This window comes from Leguminivora glycinivorella, chromosome 10 (genome assembly GCF_023078275.1).
Source record: "Leguminivora glycinivorella isolate SPB_JAAS2020 chromosome 10, LegGlyc_1.1, whole genome shotgun sequence".
Taxonomy (NCBI): Eukaryota; Metazoa; Arthropoda; class Insecta; order Lepidoptera; family Tortricidae; genus Leguminivora; species Leguminivora glycinivorella.
The window spans coordinates 442,448-461,133 of record NC_062980.1 but is presented as its reverse complement, the minus strand read 5'-3'; the positions used below and the strand labels follow the sequence as shown (position 1 = coordinate 461,133).

Here is an 18,686-nt window from a genome sequence, read left to right as displayed (position 1 = left end):
TTTAAACTTAATATGAAATAGAGTCTGCCTATCTTGACCACATTGACCTTGACGCACTGCTTGTTAAGACTTGAACCCCTCTAATTTAGAGTACCATATCCTAAATGCATAGTCCTGAATAAATGTATTTTAGACGACAGACCGTAGTATAAATACTTATCACAAAAATTGATGATTGAATTCATGAACACAATGTTTACACAAAGTTATAAAACTTAAGAAGCGAGCGATGGGCCTTATTTAGAGAAGTAACTATTTAGGGCATTTTTTGATTCTATGTCTGCGAAGAAAATATACAAAACGGCATGATTGATAAAACTTAGAAGAAATATAAGCACTGGGCCTTATTAAGGGCAGGTACTGGTACCAACCTGAACAAACTATGTATTACTAAATAAGGCCCATTGTTTTTTTAAATATTTTAAAACATGACTTAAATTATTAATATTATGTCTGTTTTTATTGTGTGTAAATAATTTAAGTACATATAATATGACTAATATAACTACTTACCTAATTGGTGTTCGGCAGAATAGTAATAAATAAACAATGATGACCGAATACCAAATTTTCGGCAAAATGGCTGAAAAGACCGAATACCAAATAGTTGCCTAATATTCGTGGAATCTATCGTAAAATACAGCATAACTTTATAATTGTTACTAGTAAACCAATGACGAGAAAAGTTATGCATGTATAAAATAAACCTATACCTGTATGCAATTGTTACGTACCTATACTTATAAAATATGGACTTAGTATTTCCACAGAATATATAATACAGATTCAAACTTTCACGATTTTTACATTGATTATTTAAAATTGCAAACGGGACTTAATCGCGTATTTACTATGTTTTAAACACTAACCTCCGACGTTTCAAGGACGGCATTGTCCCCGTGGTCTCGGAGCAGACTGGTCTTTTTTGGACCACCAATTTTAAATATGAACATATAATAGTACGTATTTCTAACTAAAAAGTTCGTCAAACACGGTATGTCGATATTTCGACGTAGTATATCGATAACTTTTCACATCACTAGATTATCGACATTAGATGTCGAGTATTTCCCATCACTTTATTTCAGTGTACGTATATAAAAACTTAGCCCCGCCCCTAAATTTGGTGCGATAGGGACAACTGCAGCTCAGGCGCGAAATCCCGCGTAAAAACTGCAAAAATCGAGGTTCCGCTCTCGACTGTTTCCTCCTCCAAAACTTAACCAATCGTTACGAAATTTGGAATTCAAAATGACAAGGAAATTATCTGTGTCGGACCGTTTCGTTTTTTTGGATAATTGATCTCAGTTTTGAATACCACGCCTTTCTTTCTGGCAAATTCAATTAAGCCGTTTTTGCCAACTTTGAGAGGCTCTAATTCCTTTTAAAACAAAAATATCAAAAAAAGCAAAACGGTCCGACACAGATATTGATAATAAAAGTCTGTGTTGAAAAAACCATTGATCTAGCTTCAAAAACCAGAGAGGAAACAGGCGAGAGCGTTTGTATGGAGAAATGAGGGGTATCGTAGCTCGAACACAGTATCAGTATGCAGTTAAAATGTGTGTGGAATGATGATTAAGGATCAACAAATTTGTCTCGAATCTGAAGCAAGTAAAAACGTAACCAGGCCACATAATATAGGTACCTATACTACCTATGCCACTAGTGAAGTAAAATAAACTTTTACCGATGACATCAGATCTCATGTCATCAATTTACTTGAAGCAGCTAAAAATGTCTGTTTTTCAGATGGTCAGGAGTTTGACTACATCGTAGTGGGGGGTGGAGGGGGCGGTGTTCCCGCCGCGTCTCGACTGGCGCTGGCTGGATATGAAGTGCTGCTTGTGGAAGCGGGGGACGACCCCAATATACTCAGCGATGTAAGGAACAAACAATTATCACGCTTGCATCTTCCTCATAATGTTCCTGTATCATTGCAGATCTTTAAGAACATGCTAGAAATATCGACACAAGACGGATGACATATTATGTAATTTTTTTAAATGTTTAACACACAATTTATTTTCGATTTCTTTCCAGATCCCAAGCGGTGCCCAGGCTCTCCTCGGCTCAAACATAGACTGGCAATACCCGACCATCCCCAACAACGTCTCCTGCCTCGCCTCGCGGGACAACAACGCGTGCCGCTTCAGCCGCGGCAAGTGCCTCGGCGGCTCCACCAGCATCAACTACATGATGTACACGCGAGGCAACCCCCGCGACTTCGACGACCTCGCCATCGACGGCTGGGCCTGGGAAGACGTCAGACCATACTTCCTCAAATACGAGGGCTTGCAAGTCTTGGACGAGCTACCACCCACTTCAGCTCCCTATCACAACACCAACGGAACCATGAAAGTAGGCTTCTTCACCAACTCCGAAAACTCGTGGCACGACAGAATAATTAGGAGTCTACAACTTCTAGATTTCCCTTTCAATCCAAATGTGAATGCTCAATCGCAAATTGGTGTAACTCAAGTGGTAGGGTACGTGCACAAAGGCACTCGTATGAGCACTGCGCGTGGATACCTTACAAGAAAAGACGTCAAAAAAGCACTGAAAGTGGCAAAACGCACACGGTGCACTGGCGTGATCTTAGACGATAACAATAAAGCGAAGGGAATTAAGGTTATAACTCAAAAAAATCTAGATGTGCTCGGTTTGCTTAAAAAGGAAATCAATCTTTACGTAAGGAAAGAAGTGATCCTCTCAGCGGGGACAATCGGAACCCCTCAGATATTAATGTTGTCCGGGATAGGACACGCCGACCATTTGAAAAGCTTGGGGATCCCCGTGCGCGTCGACCTGCCCGTCGGCGACAACATGAGCGACCACGTGCTGCCGCTCTGCTTTATACAAGCCGACCCGGGCCCCGGCATCCCCGTGCTGAACCCCTTCGTGATCGGACTTAAAGGCGTGCAGGGCGTGCAGTGGATAGCCACTAAAGACGGACCTCTCGCCTCCAACGGCCTTACCGACGCCACCGCGCTCGCGAACACCAAGTGCTACGACTTCGAACAGCGGAAGCTCACCCATAACAGCTCCGACTGCGAACTCCCGACGCTGCAACTAATCAACGCCTTTGTAGACCGCAATCTACTGCAAAGCATCGAGCTGATCGTTCAAAACGCTGTCGGTTTGAAACTGGATGTCGTTCGTCAGCTCAGTGCCGCCAACGTGCACAAAGCTTTAATGGCCGTTTCACCTGTAGTATTACGACCTTACTCTCGAGGTACTATTCGACTGAAGAGCACAGACCCTACTGATGTTCCAGCTATATTCCCGAATTACCTAGGTGACGAGCGCGATATAGAGGAAATGTTGCGCAGTATCACAATTTTGGAACATCTGGTGGAAACGCCTGAATACAAGGCGCACAATGCGTCTATGTTGCACTTGAAGTTCGATGGATGTCCAGAGTACGAGGAGGATCGTGTGGGGTACTGGACGTGTTTCTGCCGGCACATGACGTACTCGGTGTTCCACGCGGTGGGCACGGCGGCGCTGGGGCCGGTGCTGGATGAACAGCTGCGCGTGCGCGGCGTGGACGGGCTGCGCGTGGCCGACCTCAGCGCCATGCCGGAGCTGCCGCGAGCGAATACCGCCGCCACTGCCATCGCCCTCGGTGAACGCGTGGCTGACTTCATCTTGAATGGCAATGTTGGCTCGAATGACGACTATGATGATGAATAAATGATCAGACAAACATTGCCTTTTTATTATTTGATAGAGTGGAGCTTGACCTTCGTGAGCTCGGCGTCAGCGAAAGCTAGCGCGATACCGCTCAAGACCGAGCAAAGTGCATGCTCTTGTTGTGGAGGCCAAAAACTCATTTTAGTGAGTAGTATTCTTTAATTTTTAAATGCATCTTAAGATGTCACTAAAAACCCAGCAAAGGTTAAAATACCCTTAGAAGATACCTAAGAAACTTTCTCACTCCCAGTCATTTCTATAATTTTACATAACCATTTATTTAGAGTACTAACGTCACCCGTTCAAAAGGAGAGCTCTATCCAGAGTCTGTGATACTCCTACATATACCCTACACCGAATCACCTTGGAAACAAAAACGAAAATATACGATTATATTTTACAAAACAACACCTTTATAACGAGAAAGAATATGAAATCCTCTATCCCCCGTGAGCTTTGCGAATCCCGTATCTCATTTCGACTGAACTCGCGCGATTTCCATATTCGTATAATCGTTACCGTTACGATAACGACTTGGTAACAAAATTGTGTAGGATGAAGACTCATGGTAGGAATTTTAATATGTTACTGGATACCGAGATCGTCATGGAAAATAACTTTCATCGTATGGAGAAAAGCGAACAGCGCCGACAAACTGTTCCTTACCAGATCCAAAATGACATATCTTTTCAATGAACAACAGTGCCATAAGATTTAACTTTGTTAAAATAATATATTTTAATAATATAGTGTACAATAAAACCGGGGGTCGATAATTTCTAATGATAACCGCGTCCTGAGCTTTTTGTCATTCATTCTAAATGTTTTCAAATGATTGTATTTGTTATTTTTACGCTTCTACTAAATGAATTGATAATTAGGTAACGCTTAACTTCCGCACGTCACTGGCCGCCACGGGTACGCACAAATATGTACGCAGCTGTTTAAGTCGCTAAAATGTTTTTAAAAACCATATTTCAAGGTTGCCAAAAGTGGCTTTGTATCGCCTACAAAGTGGATTACATAAAGTTTTGAAGCCTTTTGTGGTTACAAAAATGGCTGTGAGCTTGTGTAACCTCTAAAAATAATGTTGTCACGAAATTGTCGCTGTACAATGTGTTGGTGCCTCTGGATGTTTGCAAATTAGTCGGTGTGAATAACTCCCTCAAGCAGTAGGTACTTATAGTATGTTTTCGGATTTTTCAGTAGGAAACGGAGGTCGTCGAATATGATATCTAATGAAGTTTACGACTTTCTTCATTATCACTTCATCAGTTTTCGTTCCTTAACGGTCACTTGCACCACCGCACATTTTGCTTTGAGCAACAATATCAATTAATAAAAACCGAGATATACATATGAGTCGATATGTACCTAATTATATGGTATTATATGAATGACAAGTATACGATCTTCGAAGTAAGCCTAGTGTCTGTAGAATAATAGCCATCGTCCGGAATAGGAAGTTATTGGAGCATGCAGTGACAAAAGGATAATAGCCTTGTCAAATTCGTGACAAGACCAAAAAGTCTACGTACAGTCAAGTGTAAAAATATCGGGGGGTGTAAAAATATTGGCCCGAAACATGTCGCAGCAATAGCGATATAATAACGTGAGTACAACCGTATTTCAATTAATTAATGTGATCACTGACGACGGGAACGAGAGCTTAAGGGCCGCTGCCATTAAACAACAGTTTTGCTTCGCTCGATTAAATTAGTCTCGCCTTCAGTGCCATTTATACTTTAACTATATGATCTTGATATGACATTAATAATCATAATCATTTATTTATTACACGAATGCTCTAAAAGGATTGTATTCTTTTTGATTCCATAGTATTTACAAAAGTGTTCTTAAAATTTCGTAGGCACACACATAGAACCTTGAGCTGCAGGCGTCCACAGGTTACGGTGACCGCTTTGCATCAGGCAGACCGTATGCCTATTTGCCATCGACGTGGTATAAAAAAAGAACCTCTTAGGGCGTGGCAACATATTCGTACGTACTGTACAGGGTGTAACATTAATGCTGGTGATCCATTTAAGAGCATAACCGGTATCGAATAGCGGTTACGAATACCACTTCCTTTTTTTAAAAATAAACACCATGAAAATTAAAGGTACTATAGAAAGTAATGTATAAGCCGTGGGATTTATCTTCGGCAATTATGTTACATAGTGTATACTATACACACATACATAACCTACACATTTTTTACGGCATAGATTAAATATGGCAAGAGGCTGGACAGTATTGAGAACGGCGGTGATCTTTCATTTCGGAGGCCAAGATTCACTTTGGATCACTGAGCCAAAATAATTTGTTAGTTAGATTAAATATGAGGCACATACGTATTTAGAAATAGATTGTTAGACAATTTAGACATAGGTATAGACATGTTTTTTGCTATCATATTACTACTACTGGTCTTAGCGTCTATTTCAGACGATTTATGGTGCAATGTCCGACAGACATCGTTTTTGATGACTAAAGAGACCTATGCGAGAGCGACATATTTTGTGACAAGGGAAGCTTGCAACCGATCGCGACGTTCCGCTATGGTGTCTTCTTTCCCTTTTGTCAGCAAGTGCCGCAAACTCGACGAACTTGCGACCATCTCCAACGCACTTTCGCCACTCCGTTCGCTTTTCCGCAAGCTTCTCCCAGTTTTGGTAGTCGATTTTAAAGGCTGCCATGTCCCTCTTGGCGCAGTCTTTGAAGCGAAGCAATGGTCTCTCAACATCTCTTTTGGCATTTGCATATGTTTTAACTTGGTTTTAATCAAGGGTAAATCATTAAACGCATGATAATCCGAATATAATATTTGTTTTCCTTATTTTCAGTTGTTTTCAGTAATATAATACCGTTATCCTGCGGTAAATGTCTTACGTCATCTCGACTTTCTGTCACGGCTCATGAGATCCCCTCTTGGTAACGTTGCCTATTTCACAATAGATGTTCATTGCCTGTTCAACAAGGAAACATTTGACGCTGAGTAACAATGTTATCAACCTAGAAATAGGCACAGAATTGTCAGTGTCAAGTGTCAATGTCACTGTGGCAAAATAGCCCACTGATCTCTAAAACCTAGACTCTGGATGGAGCAAAAAGCTAGGAAAGCTAGGCAAAAGATAACTCCAAATTATAACGGGGGTGTTCACAGGCCATTACGGGGTCAAATTAATCTTGGCCAAGATGGGACACGCTGACAACACTGATTGTCGCATGTGTGGTGAAGAGGAAGAGACCGTCAGACATCTAACGTGCAAATGTCACGCCCTCGCCAGACAAAGAATTAAGAACTTTGGAGCAGGCTACCTGGTACCAAAGGACTTCAGAGAGCTACCCAATCTACCCATGAGCCTCATCATCCGAAACGTGGAGATGGTCGAGAAGCTGCTGAATAGCTGAAGGATCTTAGGATCGAAGGGGGTAATTGCATAAAAGATCCCGATGGATCGAAGTGTATCCAGAAGGGTCCCCGCAGATTTAAGATAAGATAAGATAAGATCTCTAAAACTGGCTTTGTTGCTAGTTTTCTCAAAACTACTGCCATTTTGATCGTCACTTGTTTGTACCTACACGATGTAAAATGCATAGTAATAATGTTATGAAGTTAGAATGTCGCGTTAAGACTCTTGGGAGTTATCGTCTGACCAGCGAACCGTATCAGTGCAATGCAAAATAAACCAGATTATGGTCATTTTCAGTCTAAGACTGAAATGAACAACATTCTCCGTTGTTTGTCATACACTCTAAAAAATGAAGGCCAACTAAGAGCAGTTTTCTCTTAGTTGACGTTAAGTTAATCACTACAATTACGATCTTATACAATTCAAATAAAGCTGATTACTAAAACAATAAAGGAATGTATGATTGAACTAATAACTTAGGTGTTTTGTTATTCCTAACCAATGAACACCTTGAATCAATTATTAACTTGTTAGGCAAAACTATGTAACATAGGTTGATTCAATCCTGAACTAGTTCATTAAAACAGATAAGTATGTTAATAGTTCTGAACATTTTTATAGTAAATTTGATTATTTTATCTTTGTTGATTCAAATAAGATTAGGTATTTGAAACAACTAAACATAGGTAGATTCAATCCTGATCGAATTCATTAAAACAAATAAGTATGTTAATGGTTTTAAACATTTTCATAGTTGATTTGATTATTTTGTCTGTTGGTTCAAATAAGATTAGGTATTTGAAACAACTAAACGTGTAGGTACATTCAATCCTGAACTAATTCATTAAAACAAATAAGTATGTTAATGGTTTTAAGCATTTTCATGCTTAATTTGATTATTTTGTCTTTGTTGATTCAAATAAGACTTGGTATTTGACATAAACTAAATCTAGGTTGCTTCAATCCTCAACTAATTCTTTAAGACAGATAAGTATGTCAATAGTTCTAGACATATAAAATTTTGAAACAACGAAGATACATTTCTCAATCCCATTATGATCAAATTGTTGTATCAATTACGAAATGAATTGAGTTCTACTAAGAATGAATTGTTAAATCTATTATCATAATAAACAAATCAAATAATTGGTAATCTGATCAATCAAGTGAATAGTAGGGGTAAGCGTTTGTACATCCGCCTTCCGCCCGCGCCCCTCCCGCAGCGCGTGCGAGTGTTGCCAACTCGGAATAAAATATACCAGATCTGGGATATTTTCACGGCTCTTTCATCGAAAATTTTTATTTAGCATTGGGCACATATTTTTACATATTTGGTCTAAGGCATCAACTTGAAAGCAACCATATTTGTCATCGCCATATGGTATTCAATTTTATTATGAATTTTCGTGTGTGGCGGACGTCGATGTAATATAACAATTTTCAAAATAAATGGAAGGGTGAGTTATTAACGGATTGCCATGCTGATCCTATTAAGCTAACCATGCTTTTCATATTTGATAGCCCACTATGAAAGTGTTGTCAGAATCGTTAAAGTTATTTAATAATCGCAATAACGCTTGCACACTGTTATCAAAAACGCTGCAGCGTTAGCATAGCCGGACTCGATATGGGTTCAGTTTTGTATTCTTCATGAGTATCCAAGTCAGGAACGGATCCACCCCTTCCCAGAAAAAATGATATAATTGGCTCAGCTCAGACGCAGTGCCGGATAAAGCAGCGCAGAGCCTGTAGCAAGTTCTATCTAGAAGCCCTAAAGGGTGAAGCCACACTAGAGCAATTTCGGTTACGCTATATATATATATACGCGTGATCACGTGACTCGGCGTAGCGCGTGAGGCTTCATCTTAAAGTGCAAGGATTTTAAGCATATAATTATATAGGTACATGTTAAGGCAGAAAATTCAAGCATTCCAAGGCTTAGATTGCTTTAGTATATTTATTTAATTTGTCCTAATTTGCGAGGAAATGAGGAGAAATAATCAATAAATTATGACTTATAATATACATACATACATACATACAATCACGCCTGTATCCCATGAAGGGGTAGCACATGAATCTACTCGTTTCAGTGCCACTCTTGGCAAATAAGGGATTGAAAGAAAACGAAACTGTGACATTGCAGTGACAGGTTGCCAGCCTCTCGCCTACGCCACAATTTAACCCATAGGTATCCCACAGTCGCCTTCTACGACACCCACGGGAAGAAAGGGGTTGTGAAATTCTTAACCCGTCACCACACGGGCAACATATAATATATTACTTACAATATATTGACACTGGGGCTAATATATATTTTTATTGACTTATAATATAGTTTTCAGTACAGATGTTGCGTTTTTTACGCACTAGTGTGAAAAGTGATTCATTTCTTGTCAGGTCGAAACTTCGGAGGACCATCTGTACTGAAAAACGTCGTACCATACACGTGCGAAAAGGAAATTCGTAACTCGTGTTGATTTAGAACACTCCCTTCTGTTGTGTTTTAATTTATTGCCACTCGTTTCGAACTTCCACCTTTTCGCACTTGTATCGTAATGTACTATTACATAATTATGGTATGTATTGTAAAACGTTGTACGATACATGTACGAATAGAATAAGTATTATAGGTAATTCACTACTCCTGTCGATTTAAAAAACTCTCTTCGTTCGTGTTTTAATCACAACTCGTTTCAAATTTCCCATTTTTCGCACTTGTATCGTAATTTACTATTGATTACTTTACTATTGATTACTATCTATTAGTTAAAATAAAAATTCCATCAAATATATTGCTAAAAAACAACAGACTCGTAACCAAATAACAAAGGTGAATTTTACTGCACATTAGGTATCATTTGACGGCATTTCAATTTTAGATAGGTACTGAATTATTTTTAATCATTCATGAATTATTTTTAATCATTTATTTTAAGTACCTTTATGCCTTTAATTCGAGGTAGACTCATTTAAAAAAAAATGTTAACGTATTTTAGACATCTTCTATACATTAGCCTAGCGTTTTTCAAAATCGGAGTTGGCAACACTGACGCCGAAGTGATTTGTCAACGCGTCTTGTGTTAATTTTTTTGCGGTTATCTATCACATCACAGATCTAACAACTTACAAGTTCAATGGAGTAAGTGATCGAATCTTTAAAAACATGGGAGTTGGAGAACTTAATACGAAAATTCACCAGTAAGTACAATGTATTTTTTTCATTATTTAGTCAAGTTGCTAATGACACGAGGCCAATAGCTTGCTGGGCTGCGGCCCCGGCCGATAATGGATGCAATCTCGTAATAATACACATTTAAATTTCTTGTCTATAAAATACACATTTAAGTTGGCTCAATTTTCGTTGAACGTCCGGCATGTGCTGTTCGCGGCGCGAGCCGATTTAGACTTGGTATGGTAACTATAGTTCCGTCAAAATGAGAGAGACCGGAATTATTTTTGCCAGGGAGAGAATTGCGAGGGGATCTTTAGCCCGAGTCAAAATCGGGCGCAATCGCCCGTTTGAGTGAGTTTTGATAGTGATTCTGTTGTGTATTTTCTTATAGTTGGATAGTTTCTAACAAAGCGTTGCATATTTTCCAGCCCCGGAATCGGACGCTAATAAAACCATGTTCCGATGGTAATAGGCGACGCCCAGCGTGCCCGGGTGTTGAAATAAGTGCAAAACTGCTCTCCGCTCGCCTTTTGTCCACCAACGGTAAATTGTACATTCTTTAAAAACCTTGTCAAATTGTCACTTAGGTTATGTGTAATTCCAAATTAGCAGTAGGTCGTTTCACAGAACGCGTTGACGTTCGGAATTCGAATTCCGGGGCAATTCCCCTGTCCTACGGGCGATCCAAGTCTCACGGACGCCGTCTTTGGAATTTTACTTAAAGACTGGTATACACATTTCAGGGTTCACGCCGCGTCGCCTAATCCTCGCGCCGGTCGCCAGCATTCCCCGCTGTGTTCCGGTAACCTACAGGCGGCAAGCTGACGCTGCCGTCATCCACACGACACCATCTCTGAGGCGGCTGACGTGGCAGTCGTGGTGGTCTGAGGCGGCTGACGTAGCACGTTTGAGGTTAGACCTTTCCAATCACTCTTATCTACATCATCGAACCGGCATAATTATGGTTCTGGCACCCTCCGTGTTACTATACCTTTTATTTTAATATCCGCCGTACACCGTTTCTACCCGTAGTTTTAACTCAAGAGTTCGCTGATCCACGTTTGTTCCCTTAAATAATTTAAAACCTTAGTCTCATGTTCAAGTGTAGCTAGCCCTCGGCTCTGTAAACTTAGTAAATTAGAGAGTAATTTCATAATATAAGGCAAGGCTCAGTGGAGTCCTTTGTAATAGATTAATTAACAGAGAAATAATTACCTTTTGCCCTTAAGAGTTGTTTCAATTTTAAATCTTGTCTGCTAGCATAATGGCCCCCCAATTATAGATATTGTAGCAATATTGAAAAATATTAACTTTGAGTTAAAAAAATATGTAATACGGTTCCTCTAGGGCCAAATATTTTTCCACGCTGTTCATAATTTTGTAGTATGGTATGTGATATTAATTGTATCATTCATTTCCAGACTCTGATGGATTTTTCTGAGTTTAACATAAGCACAGACCTAATAGTTATAGAAACTTCAGAAAAGGAAAACTTGTCCTCGGAAAAGGAAAATGTGCCATCTGCAATTGCTGAGAAGAAAGCAGAGCCCAGTTATAATTCCAGGGTAAGCAGTTTCTAACAGACTTCTTTACCTAGAAGGAGGAAGTTCTGTATTTTATTGTAAAAAACATTATAAGAATTACAATTCAATAAATGAATACTGCATAGGCAGACCAACATACCAGAGAGAGATTTTATTCCAACCATTTTTGAAGTAACATACTCATCTTATCACAATAATATTTTTAATATAACTGCATTGTTTGTTAGGCAAGATACCGGGCTGGCCTAGCGAGTGACTAAGTGACCGTCCCTACTAAGCCGCAGTTCTGGGTTCGAATCCCGGTAAGGACATTTATTTGTGTGATGAGCACAGGTATGTTCCTGAGAATCCTGAGTCATGGATGTTTTTTATTTATATAATTATTTGTTTATTAATTATATCGTTGTCTGAGTACCCACATCACAAGCCTTCTTGAGCTTACTGTGGGACCCAGTCAATCTGTGTAAGAATGTCCTATTACATTAATTAATTTATTTATTATTATGATACATTATACTGTGAGTGTATAGGTTATGACTGTAATTAATTGTATTATAATTATATTAATTAAAGAGGCAAATGAAAAGTAAAGTTTCTAAATATTTTTCAGATTGTGGAAAAGTCATTGGACTCTGCATCACTATTTTGAAAATATTCTGCTCTCAAAAAACCACAAGGATATTCTTTGGTAAATATAATAACATTAACTAGCTAAGTCACTTTTTACTATGTAACTTTAAAATAATTATTATATGTATAACTGAATACTGCATTCGTTTCTTTTTACTTTTTGTTTTTAATTGTTTGTTTTATCATTCCAGCGGCTTAACGACTTCAAAAGCACATGAAATTTACTAGGACAATTTGTTTATAAATTTTCCATCAATGAAAATAAATCTTCAGGAACAGCTGAAATACAAAAAGTCGAACTTACTGCACTTACCAATTGTAAGTATATGATAAAATTGATAAAGCAGATGTTGTCTATGTTAAAATAGTTAGTTTCACCACACCGACTGGCAAAGGCTCTCTTTAGTCTTCAAAAACAGATAGCAAAACTGCATTTTGTCCACAAGAGTGCAAAGAAATTTCATACAAATTTTAACTGGATGTCTCAAGCTTGATAGATTTGATTTAGTTAGATGTTTTACAGTTAATATTTTGTTTGTGTCGGTGTAGTGTAAAATTTTGTATTTCACTCGGTGGCAAAGTTTGTTTAACCTTCGTGGCTCGTTTCAGTTGCCCCACTGTTCACTTACCCGCATTGATCTTTCCTTATATTATATCGTTTGTAATAATATTTTACTAACTAGTCCCATTTTTATAGCGCCCTATGAGGAAACAACGAATATAGCCGGATTTCTCACCATTCCATTTTTGCTGAACACTGCGGCAGTCCGCCAAAAGAAGAAGCGAGGTTCCGGTGCAAGTCAAAATTGGAAGCCCAGTAAAATGGAAGTAAGGGAAGGTTTCATAAAGCATATCCGCTCTAGTGTAGAAATTAGCCAGACCATCGAACTTCGCATAGCAACACTTCAAAAAATAGGATTGTCATGCCAGCCATACATAATTGTTGTGGGTGAGTCTCTTGAAAAAATCGAATCATTTCTAGTTGTTGTCAGCAGATCGATAATCTATGAAAGACAGTCCATTATGAACGCAGTAGATACGTGCTACAAAATATATAATACAATGAAAATATAATACATTGTACTTACTGGTGAACTCTGGTATTAAGACGATACAGGAGTGATCTATTCTCCATACAAACGCTCTCGACTATTTCCTCCCTGGTTTTTCAAGATACAGCAATGATTTTTTTCAAGACAGATTATAATAATTTTTATCTGTGTCGGACCGTTTTGATTTTTTGAGATTCTTATTTTTAAAGACGCTAGAGCCCATCGAAAATTTTCAAAAACGGTGTTATTGATTATGGCGTAAAAAAGGTGTGGTATTCAAAATTGGTAACAATTAGCCACAAAAACTGAACGGTCCGACACTGATTATTTCATTGTTATTCAGATTCTCAAATTTAGTTACGATTGACCTAATTTTGAAGGGGGAAACAGTCGAGAGCGGAACCTCGATTTTAAAGATTTTTTTCGCAATATTTTTTAACTGAGTTCTTAATGGACATTTTTTTTCGATAAATCTAGTTAATAACACTTGTATATTAAATTTGAATTCCCAAATTGAAAGGGGGGCTCCTTTCCATTTTAGCATTTTCGCTCCTGTAGCGTCTTAAGTTCTCCAACTCCCATGTTTTTAAAATTTCGATTTCTTCCTCCATTGAACTTGTAAGTTGTTAGGTTAGCTGTGATGTGATAACCGCCGCAAGAAAAAACTATTTATTCTAAGTAGGTAGTAGTAGTAGGTGCCAAGTATATTATGAATAAATGTCATTTTTTTATAACTTTTGTTTTATTTATGGCGTTATTCATAAACGCATCACCAGCCTGAATTAGATATGAATCGTTTTATGTTATCTGTCAAGTTAACGTATGTATTTGTAAATAGGTATAAAACATAATTTGTCTAATTCAGTCCCGTGGTGTTTTATGACAATTATCAATAAGGGGTTGTTGTCTTAGTAAATGAGACAAAGTAAGTCATAGTACAATTGAACATGAATGATAGTACTGAACAAGCTTCTCAGTTGAAATGTATAACAAAACAAAGATTCAAATTGAACAATATCATAGTTCACTCTCACAAAGTGTGTATATCGATGTAATCATGTCCTTAATTGAACTTATTTGGTTTTAATGGTTACTACAGTAATGCCTCATGTTAATATTGACCTACATCTTGGTTGAATCGATTAAACAATTCATGTTCAAATAGAAAAATATCTTAGTTCAGTCTCACAAGGTGCGTAAGTAGATGTAATCATGTTCTTAGTTGAACTTATTCGGATTAAATAGTTAATACAGTAATGCTTCATGTTAATATTGACAGATGTCTTAGTTGAATTGATTAAACAATTAATATTCAAATTAACCAATATCTTAGTTCAGACTCACAAGGTTCGTAAGTAGATGTAATCATGTTCTTAGTTGAATTTATTTAGGTCAAATAATTAATACAATCATTCTCCATGTTAATATTGAGCAACGTCATAGTTGAACTAACTGGTTTGCGTTAGTTGATACAGTTACGTATCATGATAATAATTATCAAGTGCTTAGTTGAACTTACTAAGGTAATTTAGTTCGCCTAATTATTTTTCATGTAATTATTGAACAAGATCTTAATTGTCTCAGTTACGTTGCAAAAGTAAGAGCAATCAAAATTACCTTATTCCATTTGTCTAAGATCTTATCAGGCTCGTATGGAATCAAGATGCTTGACTACGACGATCAAAATATTGATAGGAGCAAACAAATTTTTTTTAGAGTGTAATTGGTTACTTATAGTAAAGAGAAAAAGAAGTGTGTTTTTTTTAGTATAAGCAGCTAAGTATGATAATTATCATCTACATTTTTAAAGCCTGGGAGCGTAGCCGAATGGCACAAACGCTCACGAAATTAAACGCTCGTAGATATCGTTCATGCGTATTGGCGCAACAGAGCCAGACTACCTTTCGCGGCGCTTGGTTTTCGTTTAGCGTCGTAGAAATGCCATTCGGCTACGGGGCCGTGCGTAACCGAATGCACAAACGCTTACGAAACGCTCACGAAACGAAACGCTCGTAGACATCTATCTCTATCGCTCTTGCGTATTGGCGCTACAGAACCAGACTACCTTTTGCGGCGTTTGTTTTCGTTTCGCGTCGTACAAGTACCATTCGGCTACGGGGCGTGGCCAGAAATATATGACTATTGTCAGGAGGGCGCTGTTACTATGATGTATGGGGTGACAGCTAGTTCTGTTTAGTATGAAGACTAACCTAACCACAAAATTAAAATTTTGAATAAACCCCCGACCGCGACATAGTGGACCGATTTTCATGAAACATGGCTAAGAACACTCCCGACTAACTCAGCTTTCAGAAAAAAAAACTAAATCAAAATCGGTTCATCCGTTCGGGAGCTACGATGCCACAGACAGACACACACACACACAGACAGACAGACAAACAGACAAACAGACAGACAGACAGACAGACAAACACACAGACAGACAGACACGTCAAACTTATAACACCCCTTCGTTTTTGCGTCGGGGGTTAAAAATAGTTCCAATGAAAATCCGCAACATGGCGCGTATTCATATATTTCTGGTCATGCTTTAAATAACAATAAAACACGCTAGATATAATTAATCGTTAAAAAAAATATTATGTAACGTGATTAAAAATGGCCTTTAATCCTAGTGTTGTTAAAAGACTAGTCTTGAAGACTTTTGAACCTTAAAGACTTGCAAACCTTAAAGGTTAAAGTTTTGAAGCCTCAAGCGTTAAAGGTTTGAGCTCAGAAACGGTTCAGAACCTTAACGACTCAAGCTTTTTATGAGCTCTTAAGAGTAAGTCTTTAAGACTCGGGCTTCATAGAGAGCTCAAGCTTTAAAACTGGGGCCTATTGAAAACTCAAGCCCCCGAACCTCAAAGGCCTGAGTCAAGCGTTAAGAGCTCAAACACTTGAAATTTGGTTCACATATTTAAACCTGTGACCCAACGATGGAAATGTATGTAACTTAAATTAATATATTTTTATTAGATATATATGTTACTTTAAGGGAGTAACGTGAAAATTAAATCTTAAGGTTTTTTGAATAATGCTGTGTACATAACAAATGAAAGAGCATTTCAAAAATATTTACGCTGCAATCTATCTGATATCTCGCGTGTGAGCGCGTTTGAAAATTACATATAAATCCATTTTTGTTCATTGTATTTTTTTTTGTAAATTGTTCAGCTCCTTTAAAAGTGTGAGGCGCTTAAGGTTAAGGCGGATAGGTAGGCTAGACAGCTGAAATTTTCACAAATTATTTATTTTTATTGTCGATACAACAACAAATACTAAAAAGTACGGAACCCTCAGTGGGCGAGTCCGACTCGCACTTTGCCGGTTTTTTTACTTCTATCGACCTCAGGTTTATGCTGTTAAAATCTCTCGGGTTAATCACGGGCACCTTGTATAACGTGGTATAACTATCAAATATGGCATAGATTAATCTAATTTGTTGAAAGCTTTTAAGACTTTAATGCTCCAAACCTTATAAACTTAAACCTTCAAAGCTTAGGAGGCTTTAAAGCTTGAGGCCTAAAGGCTCGAGGCTTCTGTGCTCGTAAGCAGCAACGCGAACTTATTAAGTTGAGGCTTATATGGACGAGGCTTTAAGGTTCGAGGCTTTAAGACTCAGAAGTCGCGACTCGAGTTTTATAGTTTACGCCTCAAAGCTTAAATTCACAACACTATGGGTGGACAACTTTGATGACAGACAGACGACGCAAAAACGACGGGGTGTTATAAGTTTGACGTGTCTGTCTGTGTGTGTGTGTGTCTGTCTGTCTGTTTGTGAGTGTGTCTGTCTGTGGCATCGTAGCTCCCGAACGGATGAACCGATTTGGATTTAGTTTTTTTTGTCTGAAAGCTGAGTAAGTCGGGAGTGTTCTTAGCCATGTTTCATGAAAATCGGTATACTATGTCGCGGTCGGGGTTTTTTCAAAATTTTAATATTGTGGTTAGGCAATTAAAAATTTAACCCGTGGTCTGATATTGGGCCTCGAATTTGGCCTTGAAATTCGAAACCATCACCATATTTTAGTGTTTCGTTGACGCTAGACGTCGCCGATTGGAAAGCAGTCTGGCTCTGTCGCGCCAGTATGTAAGAGCAATAGAGATAGCTAGCTACGATAACGGTATTATTATTGATTCTATATGTATGTACGTGCAATAATAAACAGTAAAACTACAATGGTGCAGAGAAGATATACCTGCGCGGAAACTTGTATGCAATGGTGCTCAGCTAATTATATTGCTGACTAGCAAATTCATTATAAGTTTGTCATTTTTCTTAAAAAAAGCAGCCTTCAGTTTCGCAACCTTTTCATATGTATTGAAACTTCATAGTATCTTTTTATCCTGGTTCGGGCTTATTTTGTCACATTGTACTCGCAATAGGAATGGCATCACTTAAATTAAATCCACGTATAACAAAGTACCAGCAGCGCCATCTAGCGGGATTTCGGGGAGTTACAGGAAAAGATTGGTATGGTTTTGATAAGCCGTTACTGCGCCGCGGGGAACCATTTGTTTTAATCAGGCCTGAGATAGCCAACCTGTGACCTGCGAGGGTTTGGGAGCCACTTTGGAAATATGGATTTCGGTTTCGTACATATTAAACGTTGCAGAACCTAACTAGGTGATCTAAAAAATCTATTTTGACTGGTTTTAAATTAAGATAATCAAATTATTTTGTACCTACTAACGAAAACATTACATTATTTTACAATAAGTTATTTATGAAATTCTTCTCTGAAACGCATTTATTTTCCTTCTAGTTTCTACCTGGGACTTCGTTGGATGGTGAGTTTTGAAAATTATTGTGTCAGAAACTGTACCTAAGTATGCCTTTCATCTAATTGTGTTCATCGACTAAAGCGTGAAATTATCTACATACGGACAGTGGCCTATTTCACAAGAGTGACAATACTGACAATTGGACTGACACTGCGCTGTTCATTGCCTGTTCAACAAGGAACTATTGACGCTGAGTAACAATGTTACTTATCAACACAGAAATAGGCGCAGAATTTTCAGTGTCAAGTGTCAATGTCATTATGGTGTAAATAGCCCACAAACCTTCAAGAAAAGAGCGTACACCCATCTTAAAGGCCGGCAACGCACTTACGGCACTACTGGTGTTTCGGGTGTCCATGGGCAGAAGTGATCGCCTACCATCAGGCGA

At 38.3% G+C, this 18,686-nt stretch overlaps 1 protein-coding gene and 2 long non-coding RNA genes across 3 annotated transcripts in view; all 3 read left to right on the top strand.

The window, feature by feature from the left end:
* The window catches only part of LOC125230285 (ecdysone oxidase-like), a 32,933-nt gene extending 29,230 nt beyond the window's left edge, over positions 1 to 3,703 (top strand). Inside the window, exons 3-4 of the mRNA XM_048135403.1 lie at positions 1,753 to 1,883; positions 2,044 to 3,703. Coding sequence (XP_047991360.1) covers positions 1,753 to 1,883; positions 2,044 to 3,696 — 1,784 coding nt within the window. The 3' untranslated portion in view covers positions 3,697 to 3,703. The remainder of the gene's footprint in view (positions 1 to 1,752; positions 1,884 to 2,043) is intronic.
* A 6,396-nt stretch (positions 3,704 to 10,099) lies between these two features.
* LOC125230511 lies at positions 10,100 to 11,589 on the top strand. Its single transcript, XR_007177525.1, has 3 exons — positions 10,100 to 10,313; positions 10,716 to 10,830; positions 11,031 to 11,589. It is a non-coding gene; the product is annotated as an uncharacterized LOC125230511 (long non-coding RNA).
* Positions 11,590 to 11,712: 123 nt separating this feature from the next.
* On the top strand, positions 11,713 to 13,540 carry LOC125230537. The gene is made up of 4 exons (XR_007177530.1): positions 11,713 to 11,852; positions 12,442 to 12,519; positions 12,653 to 12,779; positions 13,159 to 13,540. It is a non-coding gene; the product is annotated as an uncharacterized LOC125230537 (long non-coding RNA).
* The last annotated feature ends 5,146 nt before the right edge of the window (positions 13,541 to 18,686 follow it).